Raw genomic sequence first — 19,433 nt, 5'->3', positions numbered from 1 at the left:
GAGGATGACGAGCACGCAGATGAGCTTCCCTGATCTGAATTTCCCAGAAATTCTTTGGTTGTGCAAACCCAGAGTGTCATCAGCTGTGCAAGTAGCTGGTCTCAGACGATCCCGCAAGTGAAGAAGCCAGATGTGGAAGTCCTGGGATGGCGTGGTTACAAATCAAACGTTATTTGTCACATGTGGCAAATACAACAGGGGTAGTAGACCTTACCGTGATATAATTACTTACAAGCCCTTAACCAACAATTCAGTTCAAGAAAGAGTTAAGAAAATATTTATCAAATAACCCCAAAGAAACAAATAATAAAAAGTAACACAATAAAATAACAATAACGAGGGTATATACAGTGGGGTACTGGTAGCGACTCAATGTGCGGGGGTACAGGTTAGTCGAGGTAATTTGTACAGTTGGACGTACTGCCAAATTCTCTAAAATGAAGTTGGAGGTTGCCTTTTATTGTCCCCAGGACATGGTGCACCTGTGTAAAGATCATGCTCTTTAATCAGCTTGTTGATATGCCACACCTGTCAGGTGGATGGATAATGTTGCAAAGGAGAAATAGTCACTAACAGGGATATAAAGAAATGTGAGAAATAAGCTTTTTGTGCAGATGGAACATTTATGTTTTTTATTTATTTCAGATCATGAAACATGTGACCAACACTTTACAAGTTGCATTTATGTTTTTGTTCAGTATATATATATTATTACACATTTAAAACAGAAATATCACATTTACATAAGTATTCAGACCCTTTACTCAGTACTTTGTTGAAGCACCTTTGGCAGCGGGTTATAGCCTTGAGTATTCTTGGGTTGACGCTACAAGCTTGGCACACCTGTATTTGAGGAGTTTCTACCATTCTTATTTACATAAGTATTCAGAACTTTTACTATGAGATTCGAAATTGAGCTCATGTGCATCCTGTTTCCATTAATAATCCTTGAGATGTCTTTAAAACTTGATTGGTGTCCACCTGTGGTAAATTCAATTGATTGGACATGATTTGGAAAGGTACACACCTGTCTGTATAAGGTCAAACAAAAACCAAGCCATAAGGTCGAAGGAATTCTCCGTAGATCTCCGAGACAGGATTGTGTCGAGGCACAGATCTGTGGAAGGGTACCAAAACATTTCTGCAGCATTGAAGGTCCCCAAGAATGCAGTGACCTCCATCATTCTTAAATGGTAGAAGTTTGGAACCACCAAGACTCTTCTTAGAGCTGGCCGCCCGGCCAAAATGAGCAATCAGTGGAGAAGGGCCTTGGTCAGGGGGGTGACCAAGAACCCAACGGTCACTCTGACAGAGCTCCAGATTTCCTCTTTGGATATGGGAGAAGCTTCCAGAAGGATAACCATCTATGCAGCACTCCACCAATCAGGCCTTTATGGTAGAGTGGCCAGACGGAAGCCACTCCTCAGTAAAAGGCACATGACAGCCTGCTTGGAGATTGCCAAAAGGCCTCCTAAAGGACTCTCAGACCATGAGAAACAATATTCTCTGGTCTGATGAAACCAAGATTGAACTCTTTGGGCTGAATGCCAAGCTTCACGTCCATAGGAAACTCTTGCGCCTTCTTCACCTCACTGTCTGTTTGAGTGGATGGACCATTTCATATCGTCAGTGATGTGCACGCTTTTCACCCTCTCCACTGTGGCCATGTCGATGTGGATGGAAATGCCACTCTGTAGCATAGTATCTTAGATCAGTGAGATCTAGATAACCAGTCAGTTACTGTTGATTTACAATGTCCATCTATAACTCTTGTGAGATATAGATCAATCAGCCTTCCAATGTGATGTGATGGATCACAGTGACCTTTGACCTTTACAGAGGTTTTACATCTGTTTGCTTCCCTCCGTTCTCATCTCATTGAATTATATCATAGCACAGACAGTAACTGTTGATTGAGAACAACATGATTTATTTACATAAGTCTTCTAACTGGGTGACCTTTGACTTTTTACATCAGTTTATTTCCTTTTCCTCTCATAGCTATCGATCACTTTTGTATATCCGCACATTATTAATGGTGTAAGCAGATAAAACGAGGGAGGAAGGGTTGAGGGAGGGAGGGATGACTGTATATGTCTTTGTGAACAGCGAGGACAGGTTGTTTATCAAGATGAAGTGTTGTGGAGAAGGGAGGGGAGTGTTGATGGAGGACATTGTTTAGGACTACAGTCAGCAACATGAATGTTATGGTCTGTTGAGCCAATCTCTGTTCTCTCTGTCATCCACTCAACATTTGTTTTATCTGAGGTAGGCAAAAATGGGGAAAATCACTGTCCTTACTGACCAATATTGCTGAGCCACCTGACCTGCCTCCTGAAAGATGAGCCCAAGGACAGAACATGTGTTATGTCTGACATGGGGCTATCATCATGACCTGTAACACATGAGGGAATGCATATTGATTACAGTACCTTGAGCAACGTCCTTGTGTCCAGACTTACAGTAAAATACAAATACAGTACAGATAGTAATTTACTAAAGTTAAACTTCCATATAATCTGAAATGACACTGATGTAGGATAGACAGTGAGGTAAGGTAAACGTGGAACTCCATCAAGCCCTCTGCCATTAATATGACAATTGGAAGTGAGGTTGGAAGACTTCCTCTCTCTAAAAGGCCAGATGAAGGTTAATAAAAACACATTTTGAATATCGCAAAAAAAATGATTTCTGCATAACTTGTGTGTGTGTGTGTGTGTGTGTGTGTGTGTGTGTGTGTGTGTGTGTGTGTGTGTGACCTTTGCCGAACAGCAAGTGAGAGCATAGCCTGTCTGGCCAGTGTGAAATATTAAGCTTGGCCTCACATATTCTCCTTATCTGCTGTTTTACCACCTTAGTATTCATCATCTAGGTGCCAAAAGAGTGTACAGTATACGTTCACAACCTGTGAGATAATTCAAATTGTAGTTATTACGGATATCTTCGAAACTATATGGAAATGTACATTAAACACGACTACGGAGTAGCCTGACTCATTTGTTTAAAAGTTACATTTCCTTGTGCTGTTTTAAATACTCTCAGACACATTATTCAGTCTCCATTTTAAAAGCCCTTGAGTAGCACAAGAGTCTGATAATTGGTGGAGAAAATGTATTTAATTTGTTTTTACATTTGTTAATTGCTTTGTTTATTTCATCTGTTTAACATGTAATTCAATCAAACAGTGATCTGGATCTCATTTTGCTGCCCCATCCAATATCTGACATCTAGATGCCAATCAAATTCATGTGGCGTACGACATGAGGAAGTCACTAAGCCCAACCCACTTGGACTTTAGATAATACAATTTAGAATATAGAGCGCTTATAAAAATGGCAGAGGGAGGAAAAATAATACATTCCAATTAGAATAATTTTGGGGTGGATCATGACAAAGGATTACATTATTTTGCTCGATCACAGTAAATCTCCACGAATGCTTGATTTTATTGGCACTTTTATTAAGCGCTTCGGTCATAAATGAATGGACCTCCCTTGTCTGGGATAAATGGCCAGGAGGAGTGAAGGAGGAATGAGTAGTGAGAGAAGAGTGAGAGAGCAGCGAAAGAGGAGTGAGAGAGCAGTAAGAGGAGCAGACTGGTACGATAGGAATCACAGCAAGTGACCCAGCTCAGCGGTAGCAGGGCCAAGCTATAGGATATGTTTGGTTGGGACACTCTCAGCTGTCACCTCTATCAATAGAATTTGTGGCTTAAGGTTTCAATATTCCTTCTAGTTGATTCCATAGTGCACTGTAGCTGACATTGCAATGTTATGATATACTTCTGTTATGATAGACTTCTGTTGGCAAAGACCAGCAGCTGTGTATGAGTTGTATGATTTATGCTTTCCCTGCAGAAGCATTCAATAGCCTTGTTATGTTAACAGTGCTTTGAGTGTGTGTCTGACTGTCAAAGTGGTAATATAGTGAATGTGTCTGTGACTGCAACGTTTTACCACTCCAGTATGTGTGTGTGTGTGTGTGTGGGGATGTGTATGTTCATGTATGTCCGTGTCTGTGTGTGCCTGTGTGTGTTGTCTGGCGTGTGTGTTTAAATGTAGGCAGCTACAGTATCTTTGTCAGGCAGCAGCCTCCGCTCATATCAGGTTTATTTCAGTGTTAATTCACGCCAACACCGCTACAGTATAGCGCTCTGCTACATTAATTAGCATATAGCTCATTGAAAGGGCAAACAAATTAGCCGAGTCATCTCTGTTATGTGGTGCTGGCTGTATCTTCATAGTATCTACCATGACTCCTACTAATACTATGTGGCAAGTAGCCTAGTGGTTAGAGTATTGACCGAAAGGTTACTGGTTCAAATTCCTGAGCAGACAAGGGGAAAATCAGTCAATGTACCTTTGAGCAAGACATTTAACCCCAATTTGTTCCAGGGGTGCTGTACTACTATGACTGACCCTGTAAAACAACACATTTCACTGTATCTACAGTGGGGCAAAAAAGTATTTAGTCAGCAACCAATTGTGCAAGTTCTCCTACTTAAAAAGATGAGAGAGGCCTGTAATTTTCATCATAGGTACACTTCAACTATGACAGACAAACTGTAACTTCTTCTTTAAGAGGCTCCTCTGTCCTCCACTCGTTACCTGTATTAATGGCACCTGTTTGAACTTGATATCAGTATAAAAGACACCTGTCCACAACCTCAATCAGTCACACTCCAAACTCCACTATGGCCAAGACCAAAGAGCTGTCAAAGGACACCAGAAACTAAATTGTAGACCTGCACCAGGCTGGGAAGACTGAATCTGCAATAGGTAAGCAGCTTTGTTTGAAGAAATCAACTGTGGGAGCAATTATTAGGAAATGGAAGACATACAAGACCACTGATAATGTCCCTCGATCTGGGGCTCCACGTAAGATCTCACCCCGTGGGGTCAAAATGATCACAAGAACGGTGAGCAAAAATCCCAGAACCACACAGGGGGACCTAGTGAATGACCTGCAGAGAGCTGGGACCAAAGTAACAAAGCCTACCATCAGTAACACACTACGCTGCCAGGGAATCAAATCCTGCAGTGCCAGACGTGTCCCCCTGCTTAAGCCAGTACATGTCCAGGCCCGTCTGAAGTTTGCTAGAGAGCATTTGGATGATCCAGAAGAAGATTGGGAGAATGTCATATGGTCAGATGAAACCAAAATATAACTTTTTGGTAAAAACTCAACTCGTCATGTTTGGAGGACAAAGAATGCTGAGTTGCATCCAAAGAACACCATACCTACTGTGAAGCATGGGGGTGGAAACATCATGCTTTGGGGCTGTTTTTCTGCAAAGGGACCAGGACGACTGATCCGTGTAAAGGAAAGAATGAATGGGGCCATGTATCGTGAGATTTTGAGTGAAAACCTCCTTCCATCAGCAAGGGCATTGAAGATGAAACGTGGCTGGGTCTTTCAGCATGACAATGATCCCAAACACACCGCCCGGGCAACGAAGGAGTGGCTTCGTAAGAAGCATTTCAAGGTCCTGGAGTGGCCTAGCCAGTCTCCAGATCTCAACCCCATAGAAAATCTTTGGAGGGAGTTCACTGCTATAGAGGAGATCTGCATGGAGGAATGGGCCAAAATACCAGCAACAGTGTGTGAAAACATTGTGAAGACTTACAGAAAACGTTTGACCTCTGTCATTGCCAACAAAGGGTATATAACAAAGTATTGAGATAAACTTTTGTTATTGACCAAATACTTATTTTCCACCATAATTTGCTAATAAATTCATTAAAAATCTTACAATATGATTTTCTTGATTTTTTTTCTCCTTTTGTCTGTCATAGTCGAAGTGTACCTATGATGAAAATTACAGGCCTCTCTCATCTTTTTAAGTGGGAGAACTTGCACAATTGGTGGCTGACTAAATACTTTTTTGCCCCACTGTATCTGGTGTATGAGTTGATACAACATTGTATTTATTCACTACTCTACTAATGAGGGAGATAATGAATCTCCAGTACAGTGACAGGAGAAGACATATCACCCCACTATCTTAAGATGAATGCACTAACTGTACATCGCTCTGGATAAATGACTAAAATGTAAAAATGGGAAGGAATCTACGTAAGACACATGAAACACTAACATACAAAACAGAAACACCTTTCAACCCCACACTGGCTTGCATTATACAGAATCTTCTTTCAGGTTCAACACACGAACAGTTAGCCAAAGGCACATCTGTTCTCTCTCTCTTCTTTTTTTGGCTCATTCAATCATTTATCTCTATCATCCTAATCCCATTTTATCCTAGCATTACTGCTATCTCTTTCATGACTCAAGCTCATGCTTTTGGATGCAGAGAAATGTCTGTGTTCCTTGTCCCTGTCTGCCTGCATGCATGCATACATGTATGTATGCTTGAGTATGTACCTAAATATGTTATGTTTGTGTTTGTGTCACATCAAATCAAATCAAATGTTATTGGTCACATACACGTGTTTAGCAGATGTTATTGTGGGTGTAGCGAAATGAAAATTTCTAGCTCCAACAGTACAGTAAAATCTAACAAGTAATATCTAACAATTTCATAACAATACACACAATACACACAAATCTAAAGTAAAATAATGGAATTAAGAATATATAAATATTTGGACGAGCAATGTCAGAGCAGCACAGACTAAGATGCAGTAGAAGAGAATAGAATACAGTATACATATGAGATGAGTAATGCAAAATATGTAAACATTAGTCATGTGACTAGTGTTCCATTATTAAACTGGCCAGTGATACAGTTGAAGTTGGAAGTTTACATACACCTTAGCTAAATACATTTATACTCAGTTTTTCACAATTCCTGACATTTAATCCAAGTACAAATTCCATGTCTTAGGTAAGTTAGGATCACCACTTTATTTTAAGAATGTGAAAGGTCAGAATAATAGTAGAGAGAATGATTTATTTCAGCTTTTATTTCTTTCATCACATTCCCAGTGGGTCAGAAGTTTACATACATTCAATTAGTATTTGGTAGCATTGCCTTTAAAATTGTTTAACTTGGGGCAAACGTTTAGGGTAGCCTTCCACAAGCTTCCCACAATAAGTTGGCTGAAATTTGTTCCATTACTCCTGACAGAGCTGGTGTAACTGAGTCAGGTTTGTAGGCTTCCTTGCTCGCACATGCTTTTTCAGTTCTGCCCACAAACCTTCTGTGGGATTGAGGTCAGGGCTTTGTGATGGCCACTCCAATACCTTGACTTTGTTGTCCTTAAGCCATTTTGCCACAACTTTGGAAGTATGCTTGGGGTCATTGTCCATTTGGAAGACCCATTTGTGACCAACTTTAACTTCCTGACTGATGTCTTGAGATGTTGCTTTAATATATCCACATAATTGTCCTCCTTCATGATGCCATCTATTTTGTGAAGTGCACCAGTCCCTCCTGCAGCAAAGCACCCCCATAATCAAACCAGAGGTAATTTCTCCAAAAAGTATGATCTTTGACCCCATGTGCAGTTGCAAACCGTAGTCTGGCATTTTTATGGTGGCATTTTTTTGGAGCAGTGGCTTCTTCCTTGCCTTGCTGAGCGGCCTTTCAGGTTATGTCGATATAGGACTTGTTTAACTGTGGATATAGATACTTTTGTACCTGTTTCCTCCAGCATCTTCACATGGTCCTTTGCTGTTCTTCTGGGATTGATTTGCACTTTCACACCAAAGTACATTCATCTCTAGGAGACAGAATGGGTTTCCGTCCTGAGCGGTATGGTCCCATGGTGGTCCCATGGTGTTTATACTTGCGTACTATTGTTTGTACAGATGAACGTGGTACCTGTCTTGCTGCTTTTTGTTCTATGTTGCTCTGTCTGTATGCTTTGTCTTGCTTGTCCTATGTTGCTCTGCGTGTGCTCACTGCTCAATGATTGTCTATATTGTAATTGTTTTTAATAACCTGCCCAGGGACTGCTGTTGAACATTAGCCGGCTGGCTAAAACCGGCACTTTTACTGAAACGTTGATTAATGTGCACTGTCCCTGTAAAAATAAAATAAACTCAAACTCAAACCTTCAGGCATTTGGAAATTGCTCCCAAGGATGAACCAGACTTGTGGAGGTCTACAATTTATTTTCTGAGGTCTTGGCTGATTCCTTTTGATTTTCCCATGATGTCGTGCAAAGAGGCACTGAGTTTGAAGGTAGGCCTTGAAATACATCCACAGGTACACCTCCAATTGACTCAAATTATGTCAATTAGCCTATCAGAAGCTTCTAAAGCCTTTACATAATTTTCTGGAATTTTCCAAGCTGTTTAAAGGCACAGTCAACGTAGTGTATGTCAACTTCTGACCCACTGGAATTGTGATACAGTGAATTATAAGTTAAATAATCTGTCTGTAAACAATTGTTGGAAAATTGACTTGTATCGTGTACAAAGTAGATGTCCTAACCAACTTGCCAAAACTATAGTTTGTTAACAAGCAATTTGTGGAGTGTTGGAAGAACGAGTTTTAATGACTCCAACCTAAGTGTATGTAAACTTCCGACTTCAACTGTTTATAGGGCAGCAGCCTCTAATGTGCTAGTGATGGCTATTTAACAGTCTGATGTCCTTGAGATAGAAGCTGTTTTTTAGTATCTCGGTCCCAGCATTGATGCACCTGTACTGACCTCACCTTCTGGATGATAGTCTTGGAAGGCAGGTAGTTCGCCCCCCGGTGAGGCGATGGGCAGACCGCACCACTCTCTGGAGAGCCCTGCAGTTGCGAGCGGTGCAGTTGCCGTACAAGGCATCTGTAAAAGTTAGTCAGGGTTTTAGGTGCCAAGCTACATTTCTTCAGCCTCCTGAGGTTGAAGAGGTGCTGTTGCGCCTTCTTCACTATACTGTCTGTGTGGGTGTATTATTTCAGTTTATCAGTGATGTGTACACCGAGGAACTTGAAGCTTTGCACCTTCTCCTCTGTGGTCCTGTCGATGTGGATAGGGGGGTTTTCCCTCTGCTGTTTCCTGAAGTCCACAATCAGACCCATTGTTTTGTTGACGTTGGGTGAGAGGTTATTTTCGTAGCACCACACTCCAAGGGCCCTCACCTCCTCCCTGTAGGCTGTCTCGTCATTGTTTGTAATCAGGCTGTTACGTCGTCTGCAAACTTGATGATTGAGTTGGAGGCGTGCGTGGCCATGCAGTCATATGTTAACAGGGAGTACAGGAGGGGGCTGAGCAGCACACCCTTGTGGGGCCCAAGTGTTGAGGATCAGCAACGTGGAGGTGTTGTTTCCTACCTTCATCACCTGGGGGCAGCCCGTCAGGAAGTCCAGGACCCAGTTGTGTGTTTGTACTTTATGTCCTCCTACATGTTTCTGCTTAAGCAAGTGTGTGAAAGCCCCCAGAGTGGGGGGGAAAAGGTGGTCCTTCGGTGTGTACAGCAGGGGGGTTTATTGTGCTCAGACAGCACTCAGAAGGACCCCTGCATGCACACTATGCTCCCTGGATTCAGCTTATTTATCAATGCAAAGCAGTACTTTTATGAGCTCTCACATAACTTCTAATGCTACTGTGTGTACACGGAAGACCTACAGTGAACTGGACTGTGTCAAGAGAGAGAGGCAGAGAGAGAAAGAGAGAGAGAAAGAGCACACAAATTGAGTGAAAGAGGGGAGGGGCAGTGAAAGAGGGGAGGGGAGGGGCAGTGAAAGAGGGAGTGAGCGAGAGAGTGTGAAACAGGGAGGGAGAGAAAGGTGCATGGAGAGTGGAACAGAACACAGAAAGTGTGTGAGAGAGCGAGAGAGAGAGAATGTGAGGCACGGAGAGCGTATGTGAGTGTCTGTGAGAAAGCAGAAACAGCACACAGTGGAATACTGCTCAGTAACTGACGGCTGAAGTGGGAACTTCCTAATAATCAGGGGACCTGGAGAACCTGTCACTTGTCAAATAGGAAAGAAAACAATGTAGGCTCTGATGAGGCTGGATTAAAGGGCTGAAGGAATAAGGAAGAAAAATAGGAAAAATGGAAGAAAAGTAGAGGAATGTTTTTAGGGTGACTGTTTTTCCCAAACTAGGATTTTCCATCCATCACATCTGGCAAAACTCGTCTCCCTCCCAGCTCAGAGGACGGACCTGGCTGGAAGTGTGTGTGTGTGTGTATATGTGTGTGAATGTGTGTGTGTGTGTGACTGAGAAAGAGAGAGATAGTGTGTGTGACACCTGTCGTCACTCATCAGGCTTCTGAATCATTTCCATAGCACTCACACACACAGCTGTAAACCCTAGCAGGAGCAGCAAAGACACCTGAGGATTATCTGACACACACACACACATCTCATGTCTAATCTTCTCCATCGCTAAGATGACGTAAGGATTTAACCGAGCAATCGGTGCCATCTGACAGTGTGGATACCTTTCTCACCAAACTGGCGTGCTAGCGTTGAGCACATTCTAATGATTCTACTTTCCTGAATCCAAATGGATTCAACCTCTGATCAACAGGTGATAATGTGGACCTGAGAAAAGGATTGAATGTGAGAAATAGAGCTTAGGGTAATTGCTCTCTGGTTTGGGATACTTGCAACAGAGCGAAAGTCATAGACCTCTATTGTTCTGTGGCGTTTTTTGACACGTTGCTCTGAGCACGATGATGGAGACCATGTGGAGGCTTTTAAGGACCCGACACATCCCTATTGCTCCTCTCTTGTAAAATACCTGTAGGAGTAAGTGTGTTGTTATAAGTAAAGTGCTGGAGGTGTATGGGAACTGACATAATGAACCTGCACGGGAACGGATCAGAGTTGATCTCGTCTGCTGTCAAAGCTGTAACTATTCCGCCCTTTAACCCTGAACCTTGGCTTCCCGGGTCAGAGGGACTTCTGGGAAATGGAGGAAGGAATTTTTCAAACGGGTGTAACAGGAATGAAGACGCCGAGGTGAATTACTTTCCGTCAGGCAACTGGACTCATGGCATAAGGGGTTACAGTGAAGAAGGGAGGATCCTGGCATCATCGCTGTGTGCAACGGGGATGACGGCAGTGGACAAGAACTGGGCAGCGTTGCTGATCCTGGCGGTCATCGCCGTTACAGTGACGGGTAACATCCTGGTTATCTTGGCTGTGTCTCTGGAGAAGAAACTCCAGAATGCTACCAACTATTTCCTGATGTCGCTGGCCGTCGCTGACATGCTTCTGGGCATCCTGGTCATGCCCGTCTCTATGGTCACCATTCTCTATGGTGAGTGCGTTCCAGCTCAAGTTCAAAAATGTAATTGTCCCATTGTTTGATTAACAATGGAAATGTGTCTTTGGCTTGCAGACATATGGGCTCAGACAAAGCATGCAGACATACGGGCTCAGACACAGCATGCAGACATACGGGCTCAGACACAGCATGCAGACATACGGGCTCAGACACAACATGCAGACATACGGGCTCAGACACAGCATGCAGACATACGGGCTCAGACACAGCATGCAGACATACAGGCTCAGACACAACATGCAGACATACGGGCTCAGACACAGCATGCAGACATACGGGCTCAGACACAACATGCAGACATACGGGCTCAGACACAACATGAAGACATACGGGCTCAGACACAACATGCAGACATACGGGCTCAGACACAGCATGCAGACATACGGGCTCAGACACAACATGCAGACATACAGGCTCAGACACAGCATGCAGACATACGGGCTCAGACACAACATGCAGACATACGGGCTCAGACACAACATGCAGACATGCGGGCTCAGACACAGCATGCAAACATACGGGCTCAGACACAACATGCAGACATGCGGGCTCAGACACAGCATGCAGACATACGGGCTCAGACACAACATGCAGACATACGGGCTCAGACACAGCATGCAGACATACGGGCTCAGACACAGCATGCAGACATACGGGCTCAGACACAGCATGCAGACATACGGGCTCAGACACAGCATGCAGACATACAGGCTCAGACACAGCATGCAGACATACAGGCTCAGACACAACATGCAGACATACAGGCTCAGACACAACATGCAGACATACGGGCTCAGACACAACATGCAGACATACGGGCTCAGACACAACATGCAGACATGCGGGCTCAGACACAGCATGCAAACATACGGGCTCAGACACAACATGCAGACATGCGGGCTCAGACACAGCATGCAGACATACGGGCTCAGACACAACATGCAGACATACAGGCTCAGACACAGCATGCAGACATACGGGCTCAGACACAGCATGCAGACATACGTGCTCAGACACAGCATGCAGGCATACGGGCTCAGACACAGCATGCAGACATACAGGCTCAGACACAGCATGCAGACATACAGGCTCAGACACAACATGCAGACATACGGGCTCAGACACAACATGCAGACATACGGGCTCAGACACAGCATGCAGACATACGGGCTCAGACACAGCATGCAGACATACGGGTGTCTTTTTCTGGTGACGTGATGATCAATGTTTGACTGCCATTTTGACAAATTAAAACATTCTCGCTCTTATTCATAATCTTTTCATGTAGAATAGCTTACCCGCAGAGCCTACAGTACCTGCACTATAACTGCAAGGTTTTGGCTAGCACGCAGGTGCCAAGACCAGAGTAGTCACAGTTGCTATTTAAGGCAACAGTTTTTGGGACAAAAGTTGAAAATCTACATGAAAACTTAAGCAAAAAAGCACGTCATCATGCACTGATGTGTATCTGCAACAAGTCAGTTTGGTGGAAACACCACTAGTAGGAAAATTACATCATTTCTTTATGCAGATTTTTGAATATTTGGATGAAAATATGTCGCCAATTGGATTGAAACATAGCTGCAGCTCGGCTTGGTTTTGCTTAGATCATGAGATGGGGAACATACAGCCGTCTTCTGACACCTGCTGAACTAGGGGAAGAGATGTGTTTCATATAATCCCCTTCTCCTCAGACCTTCACTCTTTAGACCGTCTTTATGAGAGGAAGATTGCCCCATTGGTAAAAGTGTAACTAATCCCCTGGATGATGGACTTGAGACATGTAAAGAGAGAAATAGAGAGAGAGAGAGAGAGAGAGAGAGAGAGAGAGAGAGAGAGAGAGAGAACAAAAGAAAGAGAAGGAGAGAAAGAGACAGATACAGTAGGCAGAGAGAGAGGGGAGAGAAAGACAGACAGAGACAAAGAGAGAGAGAGAGAGAGAGAGAGAGAGAGAGAGAGAGAGAGAGAGAGAGAGAGCGAGTGGGGGGGGGGGGGGGGGGTGGACTGTGTGTAGCGTTTGTTTGGCTAAGGTTAGAAACTTGGTTTGTGCTCAGCTATTTAGCCAGACACGGATAGAGTTCATGTCAATCGAGCAGCAGCAAAACTAGAGTCAGATGGCATGAGAATGAGCCTCAGCAGCTTCCTCTCAGACACGACCACACACAGAACAAAACAAAGCCATGTCATTATCTGCTGTCAGAGAACCAGATGTGTGATAGCAGGGCAACAGGTCATTCACAGACGGAGAGAGACAAGCGGAGGAAAATAAACAAGTGGTTTCGAGAGGCAAAAAACAAGCGATGGGAATGACAGAGTTCCTGATGCTTCAATCAAGGGAGGGACTGGGAGAGAAACATCAGAGAGAGAGGCAGAGAGAAGAGAGGGAAGAGACAGGGTGCTAACATAGCGGGAGAGGTTGTTGTCCTGGCTCCACACTGCCAGTTCTCTGACCCCCTCCCTATAGGCTGTCTGACCCCCTCCCTATAGGTGGTTTCATGATTGTTGGTGATCAGGCTTACCACTGTCGTCAGCAAACTTAATGATGGTGTTGGAGTCGTGTTTGGCCATGCAGTCGTGGGTGAACAGGGAGTACAGGATTAGACTAAGTACACACCCGTGAGGGGCCACCGTGTTGAGGATCAGTGTGGCAGACGTGTTGTTGCCTACTCTTACCACCTGGGGCCGGCCCGTCAGGAAGTCCAGGATTCAGTTGCGGGGGAGGTGTTTAGTCCTAGGGTCCTTAGCTTAGTGATGAGCTTCGTGGGCACTATGGTGTTGAACGCTGAGCTGTAGTCAATGGACAGCATTCTCACATAGGTGTTCCTTTTGTCCAGGTGGGAAAGGGCAGTTTGGAGTGCGATTGAGAATATGTAATCTGTGGATCTTTTGGGGCGGTATGTGAATTGGTGTGGGTCTAGGGTATCCTGGAGGATGCTGTTGTGAGCCATGAACAGCCTTTCAAAGCACTTCATGGCTACCGACGTGAGTGCTCCGGGGCGGTAATCGTTTAGGCAGGTTACCTTCGCTTCCTTGGGCACAGGGACTATTGTGGTCTGCTTGAAACATGTAGGTATTACAGACTCGGTCAGGGAGAGGTTGAAAATGTCAGTGAAGACACCTGCTAGTTGTTCCGTGCATGCTTTGAGTACATATTCTGGTAATCCGTCTGGCCCCGGGGCTTTGTGAATGTTGACCTGTTTAAAGGTCTTGCTCACATCGGCTACCGAGAGCATTATCACACAGTCATCCAGAACAGCTGGTGCTCTCATGCATGCTTCAGTGTTGCTTGCCTCGAAGCGACTTGTAAGATATCCAGACACAATTCATGCCTGACTACCTCCTGAGGTTGTCTACACCGATCTAAGAATGTGGACACACATTTGTCCTGATCTTGTCAGAATGTGGACATATTATGCATGTTAGAACCAGGTTAAAAGGGGTCTGGAGAGAAGAGAGGAGTAAGACAGGGTGAAGAGGAAATTAAGTGTATAGGTATGTTTCAAAAAAGATTTAGTAAACGGACAGACCCTTTTGATCACATGATTTTATGTGAAGTAAAATGTGATAACGTGCAATGTGATAACATGAAACTACACATGTGACATTTTAGCACATGTGGAAACATGATCTCATGTGATATAAATGTGACAACATGGGGATGCAAAATTTTACTATGTGATCCCATGAAACTATACGTGTCAAAATGTTTGCACATGTGAAGACCCAGGTGTCAAAATGTAATTCGAAATATCTTACCTTAAATGCATAATTGGCATTAATTCAATTTAAACAGTCATGGTCCCCTGCAGGTTTTATCTTGTTCTCGGTTTGTTCCAGAAATGTTTCCAATAACATTTTTAGAATGTTCTTAGAACATTGTGTCATGGTTTCCTTGAGGTTTTTGTCTAGTTGCAGTAAAAATGCAGTAAATCTACAAGAAGCTCTGTATTTTTACAGTTAAATGAAAGTGTTCTTGGACAGTATGTTAGGGTGCAGTGTTGTTCCCTAGGGTAAAAAAAACAGTCACAGGTACACTTCACAGGTACACCTTCACTATATGTACAAAAGTATGTGGACACCCCTTCAAATGAGCGGATTCGGCTGTGAAATCGAGTATGGAAGCAACGACAGCACAATAACTGTTCCTCGAGAGCTTCATGAAATGGGCCTTGGCCTAGCAGCCGCACACAAGCCTAAGATCACCTTGCACAACACCAAGCGTCGGTTGGAGTGGTGTAAAGCTTGCCATTGGACTATGGAACAGTGGAAACGCGTTCTCTGGAGTGATGAATCATGCTTCACCATCTGGCAGTCCGACTGAGGTTCATACAGAATTTTTTTTCAGAGAGTGGTGTGGAAAAACGTTATTGGCCTGCAAAGAGCCCTGACCTAAACCCTTTTGAACACCTTTGGGATGAATTAGAACATTTAAGTCCCTTCAGCAAAGTTCCAACATCCAGTGGAAAGGCTTCCCAGAAGAGTGGAGGCTGTTATAGCAGTAAAGGGGGGACCAACTTCATATTAATGCCAATGATTTTGGAATTAGATGTTCGACAAACAGGTGTCCTCATACTTTTGGTCATGTAGCGTATGAACTCACACGGTACAGTTCGGTAGCTTGCAGGTATAATGTGACATTTTCTACGCAATATTTGTAATGTAAGGTACGATCATCCCAGCGCTTTGATGTTTGAGGGCAATGCACAACCATCAGTGAAAGTGTTGTAGCAGTTTAAGTGTTTCGATGCTTATGCCGATGCAAGTCAAGCACCTCTTTTGACACTGTTTGTTCTGCAAACTTTGTAAGAGAATGTGTCAGTAATGAGTTGCACTGTAAAGCGGTTATTGTGCTTTCTCCAGTAACTCAATGGAAACTTGTTACCAGTGTGAATTTGTAATTTCCTAACTGAAAACTATTTGTCAGTAAGTTATTGTAAAATTCACAATAACTTACTATCAAAATGTTGCCAGTAACCTACAGGCAACTTGCTGCCACTAGCAATACATGCCAGTAACTTACTGTGGCTTCACTGACTCTTCTGTTGATAACATGCAACGTTACTTGCTGATTGGCAGCAGTCCCTGAAAATTGCGTACTATGTCACAAATGTACAAATTTGTGCACAATGTCATTGCTCTCGCTCTGCTGTGGATGCATGATGTGCCGCTTGCTAACTGTCACTCATATATCACTGCACCTGTACATATCCCATCTATAAATAGCCCAAACAACTTCCTCTTCCCCTACTGCATTTATTTATTTATTTTGCTCCTTTGCACCCCAGTATTTCTGCTTTGCACACTCATCTACTGTGAAATCTACCATTCCAGTGTTTTAATTGATAAATTGTATTTACTTAGCCACAATGGTCTATTTATTGCCTTTACCTCCCTTATCTCACCTCATTTACTCACATTGTATATAGACTTATTTTTCTACTGTATTATTGACTGTATGTTTGTTTTACTCCATGTGTAACTCTGTGTTGTTGTGTGTGTCGAACTGCTTTGCTTTATCTTGACCAGGTCGCAGTTGTAAATGAGAACTCAACTTGCCTACCTGGTTAAATAAAGGTGAAATATATATATATATTTTTAAATATGGCGAGGGGCTGAAGCTCACAGAACTCAAATTGCTAGGGGCTGGCCTACATGGAGGGAAAACAGTTGCTTTCAAACTAGGGATTTCGTTGCTAATTGAGGTAAAACAGTTATTCTGCTCATAGATTATGCATGTATGAACTACACATTTACACATCCAGCCCAAAGTGTGTGGTTTAAAAAACACTTAGTAGTCGCTAAAAGTTCCGGAGCATGTGTTTAAAGCCTGACATAGCTGCATGTGATACCAAAGAGCCTTACCATATTTCATTTATAGCAAGTCAGCATGTCATTGTACTCACTTCCCAGCTACACCATCAGGTCAGTGAGTGTGACAGATTTGCTACAGTAAATAACTGTGAATTATGAAATGAAACATGTGAACCAGCTGGAATTAAGCTACTGGAAAATGCTCAGTAAGCCCATAACAGGGAAGCATGTGATTCTCAAAAGATCTACACAGATTGTAGCACTGACCTTGAGAAAAGAGTTGCCCATGTTCTTCAACATTACAATAAATCCCTTAAACTGGTACAAGATTTCTACTGACGGTTGGCACAAATACAACATATTTTAGACCATTCCCCCAAATATGCTAATGAATCCTCGCTAATACATTGTTCCCACCTACATTTCAAATTGCAGTAATGATTGTACCTTATATTGAATAAATTGGGTAGACAAATGTACCACAATACTAGATGATCCTCGCAGTCACATGAACCCTAAAAAATACAGACCAGTATGATGTGAGTTCCTGTGTACTACTGAAGGTACCTTTGACCTTTTTGTACACCAGGGAGCAACATTGTACCTTAGCCGTACTCTTATCGTACCAGCCAAAAGTTTGGACACACCTACTCATTCAAGGGTTTTTATTATTTATTTTTACTATTTTCTACATTGTGGAATAATAGTGAGGGGATCAAAACCATGAAATATCACATATGTAATTATGTAGTAACCAAAAAAGGGTTAAACAAATCATGATATATTTTATATTTGAGATTATTCAAAGTAGCCACCCTTTGCCTTGATAACAGTTTTGCACACTCTTGGCATTCTCTCAACTAGCTTCACCTGGAATGCTTTTCCAACATGTTTGAAGGAGTTCCTACATATGCTGAGCACTTGTTGGCTGCTTTTCCTTCACTCTGCGGTTCAACTTATCCCAAACCATCTCAATTGGGTTGACTGGTACTGTATGTTCTTGGTAAAAAACATTTGAAATGTACCTGGTGACCCTGCTGAGACATTAAAGGGATAATGCAGGATTTTGGCAACAAGGCCCTTTATCTACTTCCTCCGGGTCAGATGAACTTGTGGATATCCTTTTTATGTCTCTGTGTCTAGTATGAAGGAAGTTAGAGTTAGTTTTGTAAGCCCATGCTAGCGTTAGCACAATGACTAGATGTCTATGGGTATCTGCTAGTATCTGCTGACATTGGGGGAGTAGATAAAAGGCCTCCTTGCCAAAATCCCGAAGTATCCCTTTAATGCACTCCAGACCTAAATGTTGCAAGTTCAAATCCCCAGAGCATTTATGCACACTTAACGTCAAGTACCCCTGAGCACTGCTACTTAATCACACAATTATTGACTTGATTATGTGCACCTTTTCACAGTCCAGAAATGTATTCTTTCCAATAAATCTGTGGCAGACCTCTGTCATGGCCACAGACCTGGTGGTATAGCAAAAAAAATCAGAAAAAACATAATTTCACATGTAGAAAATCATTAGAAAATGTGTTTCTGGAACATATCGTGTGACATTTCACATGTGAAATCATGTGTTTTTGGAACACTTCAGATGTGACATTTCATGTGAAAACGTGATCACATGACATTCATGTTTTTTCCCTAAAAGGCTCTGCATGGTCAATCCCCCGCAGAAGTCAGAGCAAACATACTTTTTTTGTGCTTCGCGGCGCAGAGCAGTGCTGTTGTGAAGGAACTTCCCAAGGAAATTAGTTTCTGTTTATGCAGGACTTCCAGCCCCCACCTACCATCAACCAATAATGTCAATGCGGAGCTATACGGAGCCCTCCGCATTGTTACAAAATGTGAAAGGTTTACAGCGGAGTACGGAGCTTGATTTGGCCTCTGCATGCCTCCTGAGGCTCCACAATTCTGTTACACCCTCCATACAAAGCCTCTGACCACATTTTCAGATCAAGCATAAACTGGCTGAGTGAGGAATGTTAGTATTTTTGGAAGATGTTCTCAAGACATTTGTTTTACCAGTCATCAGGACATCACATGAAGGTCCCAGATGGTCCCAAGCCATTATAAGTAAAGTAATGGTATGGTTGTTTTAAAATAAGTGGTACACTGTTCAGCTAAAATATGACCTAGTCTGAGAATTGAACTCACGATCTCTGGATTTCAGGTGCACTGATCTGTCTGCTGCACCACAAAGCCTGTTACATTCCCCTACACATTTCTTACCTATAATACATCTCTGCATATAACAGAAGTGTGCCATCTGCAGTCTGAACTTCTGTTTTATATAGGTATAAATTCATCTGACTACTCTCATCATTGATTTAATTGACTTATTTCAGCAATTTGAGGGTTTTCTGTATAGTTGTCTGATGTTGGTGGGGCATATTATTATGTTTCAATGCTACTCCA

General features: G+C 42.9%; 1 protein-coding gene across 1 annotated transcript in view; it reads left to right on the top strand.

The window, feature by feature from the left end:
- Positions 1-9,779: 9,779 nt before the first annotated feature.
- Positions 9,780-19,433, top strand: part of LOC139380403 (5-hydroxytryptamine receptor 2A-like) — a 30,494-nt gene continuing 20,840 nt past the window's right edge. Inside the window, exon 1 of the mRNA XM_071123044.1 lies at positions 9,780-11,171. Coding sequence (XP_070979145.1) covers positions 10,694-11,171 — 478 coding nt within the window. The 5' untranslated portion in view covers positions 9,780-10,693. The remainder of the gene's footprint in view (positions 11,172-19,433) is intronic.

This window comes from Oncorhynchus clarkii, chromosome 22, assembly GCF_045791955.1.
Source record: "Oncorhynchus clarkii lewisi isolate Uvic-CL-2024 chromosome 22, UVic_Ocla_1.0, whole genome shotgun sequence".
NCBI lineage: Eukaryota > Metazoa > Chordata > Actinopteri > Salmoniformes > Salmonidae > Oncorhynchus > Oncorhynchus clarkii.
The sequence above is the reverse complement of the archived record's forward strand: the minus strand, read 5'-3'. Positions and strand labels throughout refer to the sequence as shown.